At 39.5% G+C, this 4,125-nt stretch overlaps 1 protein-coding gene across 1 annotated transcript; it reads right to left on the reverse strand.

Annotated features, from left to right (window-relative positions):
* Window positions 1–2,634: 2,634 nt before the first annotated feature.
* Window positions 2,635–3,751, reverse strand: LOC106942521 (trace amine-associated receptor 13c-like). The gene is made up of 2 exons (XM_015025829.1): window positions 3,579–3,751; window positions 2,635–3,448 (listed from the first exon to the last, which is right to left on the reverse strand). The coding sequence occupies exons 1-2, from the start codon at window positions 3,749–3,751 to the stop codon at window positions 2,635–2,637; spliced, it is 987 nt and encodes a 328-aa protein (XP_014881315.1).
* Between the last annotated feature and the right edge of the window lie 374 nt (window positions 3,752–4,125).

The raw sequence follows: 4,125 nt of genomic DNA on the forward strand, positions 1-4,125 counted from the left end.
CCAGACTTACTGGAGGCAATGTGCACCAAGCTCTGACATCGGTCATACAGTGACCTGACAGCCTGTTTTAAAAGACATGATATTTCATACTGCCCCCCAGGTACACAAAGCACATGTAGATTACTTGGGCGAAGTCCCATTTAGTCTGCAGGACCATGCTGAGGGTGTAGAGCTGGCCCAGTGCTCCACATTCGAGCCATTTCATGTTTTATAAGATGAAATGGAGATGGAGAATAGTATACCCAAACACTATTGTTTTGAAATAGGATGCGGTGGGTTGCATCCTAGTCAGACGTCCTTGAGCCTGTTCTTCTGAAGCAGTGAGCTCATTCCTGTTCTTGTTGCTAAAATGAAAATAGTTTGCAGTGAATAGCTTTCCCTCATATTTATTAAGCTAGCGTCCGCCTTGTCCAAAGAGATGCTAACGCTCTCAGAAGATCCTGTGGTTGACAGTGAAGGTCACTGAGTTGGCAGGGCATGTTTTTATAAGCTATTCGTTGACCATGAGCAGTCTGCTGTATCTTTCATTTCCACATCAAGCTGTTGGTATTGGTCCACCGATAAACTTCTTCATTTTCAGTTTCCCATTTGTGCTCAGAAGACGAGGAAAGTCATTTTTCAGAATTTCAGATTTTGGCTTGGCCAGATCATTAGCTCCCACATGTACAATTAGACTTCAACTTCAGGCTGATCAGCGGTTAGACAGTATTTTCTCTCTTACATCAGACACTGTGTCATTGGGGTAGCAGAGTACCGGCCCTCTCCTGTCATTGCATTAGAAAGTCATGTTAAAAAGTGGGAAAGGATTTGTGGTTTCAAAACACTGTAGAAATGTTGTGCCTGCCAGCAATAAGCCACAACTCTGAGAAACATGGCTGATATGACAGCGCTCTCCTGATTTTAACAAGATTTAATGAAACTCTCAAAGACCAAGGACTCAGCATCAATCAATACATTTAAGTCATCTCCCATAGAACAACTTAAAATAAGTAATGAAAAAGTAGATTCAGGTGATGCTCTGAACCAGGTGTAAAACACAGCATAATTCATGTTTCATTGTGTGAAGTGTCAAAAAAAATCCAACATATGACTATTGATATAAAGGCTCTTATCCTTCTTGTTTCCCTCATTCCTTGTGATTATGTTAAAACTTTTATCTGTGTTAGATTGGAAGCAGCTGTTAAAGTCTTGTTCAGCTTTATTTAAGTTAAACATGAGCAGTGAAAGAAATCAGTGGGACTAGAAACATTGCATTGGGAATATATTATATTGTGGCTTTATTTTCTTAACTGTGTCTAATCTGAAAAAATACGGTAAAAACTACATTTTATCCAACAGTTACAGAGTGATAAAATACAGCAATAACATCAGTGTAGGCCTGACACAGTTGGCCCCTTTCTATCTCCGGCTCACAACTTTGAAATACTGTCAAATTTTCCTTTGTCTCTTAACGTCTCCTAAATGTACTTAATTTATAGTGATAAAAGAAACAAACTCATCAGTAGAAAAATAACTTTTTTAAAGCCTATATCAGTTAAATGCTGTAGAATAAAGTGATAAAGGCTGTGGCACTTCAGTGTCAAGGGCCACAGAAATAGCTATGGAGGATCAGATGTGGCATAAAGTGAGACTTTGGGTGTGCTGTGGTGGTGCAGGGGTTAAGCACAACCCGCATATGGAGGCCTTAGATCTTGACGCAGCTGTCGCAGGTTTGATTCCCAACCTTGGTGACCTTTGCTGCATGTCTTCCCCATCTCTCATTGACTTTCCTGTCAATTAACTATCAAATAAAGGCCACTAGAACAAAAAAAATCTTTAAAAAAGTGAGACTTGTCATGTTAAATGGGTTCATATTACAGATACAACATAGCAAATAGAAGATCAATGTGCAAAAGTTAAAAGATCTTTGTTTGAATATTCAAAAGCGATAATATCTTAAAGCAGAGAAAAATATTTTATGCACAACTAATTTCTTTTGTCCCCAACTCCCCTCAACCAGAAAACATTTTATTTATTAATTTACAAAAAAAAACAAAAAAATCTGTGAATTTATGTTTTTCAGACAACTAATTCAAAAGATCAAAATAATGAATCTCTCAGATTTCAGTCAGTCAGCAGTGTGTTCACAGCAGCTTGGCCTCACGTGAGCCAGGCTGCAGTATCTGTAGAGTAACAATGATTTTAACAGCTTTTCTGAACCAGGGGTAGAACAGGGCGTAGATCAGAGGGTTTAAACAGGAGTTAACATAACCGAGGATAAACAAAGAAAATGAATAAGGGGAACTACTTAAACTAATCCCAACTAAAGAGTAACAGTAATATGGACAGTAACACATTAGATATACAACAACTAGAACCCCAAGAGTCCTGGCTGCTTTTAACTCTGATTTCTTTGTTCCTGATGTCACTGAATGAAACGTGGCGACTGTAATGTGAGAGCGCATGGCACGAGCCTGAGACACAGCCACCACAAATACTCTCATATACAGAACTATGATGGTTGTTACTGGAAGTATGAAATTAAGAATTAGATCAAATGTTCCTAGAATGTAGCTTATGATAAATTTACATTCCCCAGTGCAGGACTTATACCTGCCAGGCTGAATCAGNGATGTCAGTCAGTCAGCAGTGTGTTCACAGCAGCTTGGCCTCACGTGAGCCAGGCTGCAGTATCTGTAAAGTAACAATGATTTTAACAGCTTTTCTGAACCAGGGGTAGAACAGGGCGTAGATCAGAGGGTTCAGACAAGAGTTAAAATAGAAGAGGTAGAAAAAGAACGATGCATATGAGGTATTAGGTAGATTAACATCAACTAAAGAGTAACAGTAATATGGACAGTAACACATTAGATATACAACAACTAGAACCCCAAGAGTCCTGGCTGCTTTTAACTCTGATTTCTTTGTTCCTGGTTTCACTGAATGAAACGTGACGACTGTAATGTGAGAGCGCATGGCACGAGCCTGAGACACAGCCACCACAAATACTCTCATGTACAGAACTATGATGGTTGTTACTGGAAGTATGAAATTAATAATCAGGTCAAATGTTCCTACAATGTAGCTTATGATAAATTTACATTCCCCAGTGCAGGACTTATACCTGCCAGGCTGAATCAGTTCATCCTTTGGATAGAAAAAGCTGCAGGAAGAAGCACAGAACCAACACAGACAAACACAGTATCTGACTCTCACCAATGAGATTCTGGTGGGATAATGCAGAGGGTAACAAATGGCTACATATCGGTCGACTGATATCAGGACAATGTTCCAGATTGAAGCGCTAAGGATGGTATTAATCAAATAACAAAACAAAACACACATGGCATCTCCAAGAAACCAGCAGAATGTAAATTTACAGACTTCAAGAGGCATCAGCAGGAGACCAACAAAAAAGTCTGAAACACCCAGAGAGAGGAGGAGGATGTTTGTAGGAGTGTGGAGCTGCCTGGAGGGAGACAAAATAGTAATTATGCATTAATTAAAGAAAAAATATCTGAATTTTAATTATTTCTTGTCAGATTATTTAAACACATTGCTTCACATTTCTAAAATTTAAACTGTAGTTTGATGTTTGCCTGAAGTGTGAGACTGAGATGATGATGAGGAGGTTGAGCACTACAGTGATCAGTGAGATGAAGAGCAGCACAGAGTTCAGCAGAACGGCTTCAGCCCAGTGGAGTGTGGGCTTCCTGCAGGAGCTGTTGAGGAGATTTGGGAAACAGAGATCAGTTCTGTCTGGGATCTCCATCCTCAGACGGCTGCAGCTCTCTGGTCTGATCCTGTCCTGCAGCAGATGTTTGTTTCTGTCCTCCCTCCTCCCTGGTGCTTTAGTCTCTGGGGAGTTTCTGCTTCTTCTGCCTTTTCTCTAATGACTTTTTTTTTTTTTTACATCCATGAACTCTTTGTTTTGTTTCTGCTATTCTCACTTGGCTCTTTCTTGACTACTTTCAGAAAAAGAAAATCATAAATCTTTCACCAGTTAAATTAAACCACACAAAAAAGCTGTTTTAGTCTTTAAGTCTCATTGAAGCCATGGCTGAAACGATTGCTCGAATGAATTGCGTATCTCGATTAATAAAATTCCTCGAGGAAAATGTATCTGCCTCGAAGCTTTGTGAATTT

This window comes from Poecilia latipinna, unplaced genomic scaffold (genome assembly GCF_001443285.1).
Source record: "Poecilia latipinna isolate Pla-1442-1.1 unplaced genomic scaffold, P_latipinna-1.0 Scaffold4343, whole genome shotgun sequence".
In the NCBI taxonomy this organism is placed as follows: Eukaryota; Metazoa; Chordata; class Actinopteri; order Cyprinodontiformes; family Poeciliidae; genus Poecilia; species Poecilia latipinna.

Excerpts from the sequence above, each read along its gene's own strand:
- LOC106942521 (XM_015025829.1), bottom strand. The coding sequence starts at position 3,751 with ATGGAGATCCCAGACAGAACTGATCTCTGTTTCCCAAATCTCCTCAAC. Across the intron at positions 3,449-3,578 it reads ATCTCAGTCTCACACTTCAG|GCAGCTCCACACTCCTACAA; the intron begins GCAAACATCAAA and ends GTCTCCCTCCAG.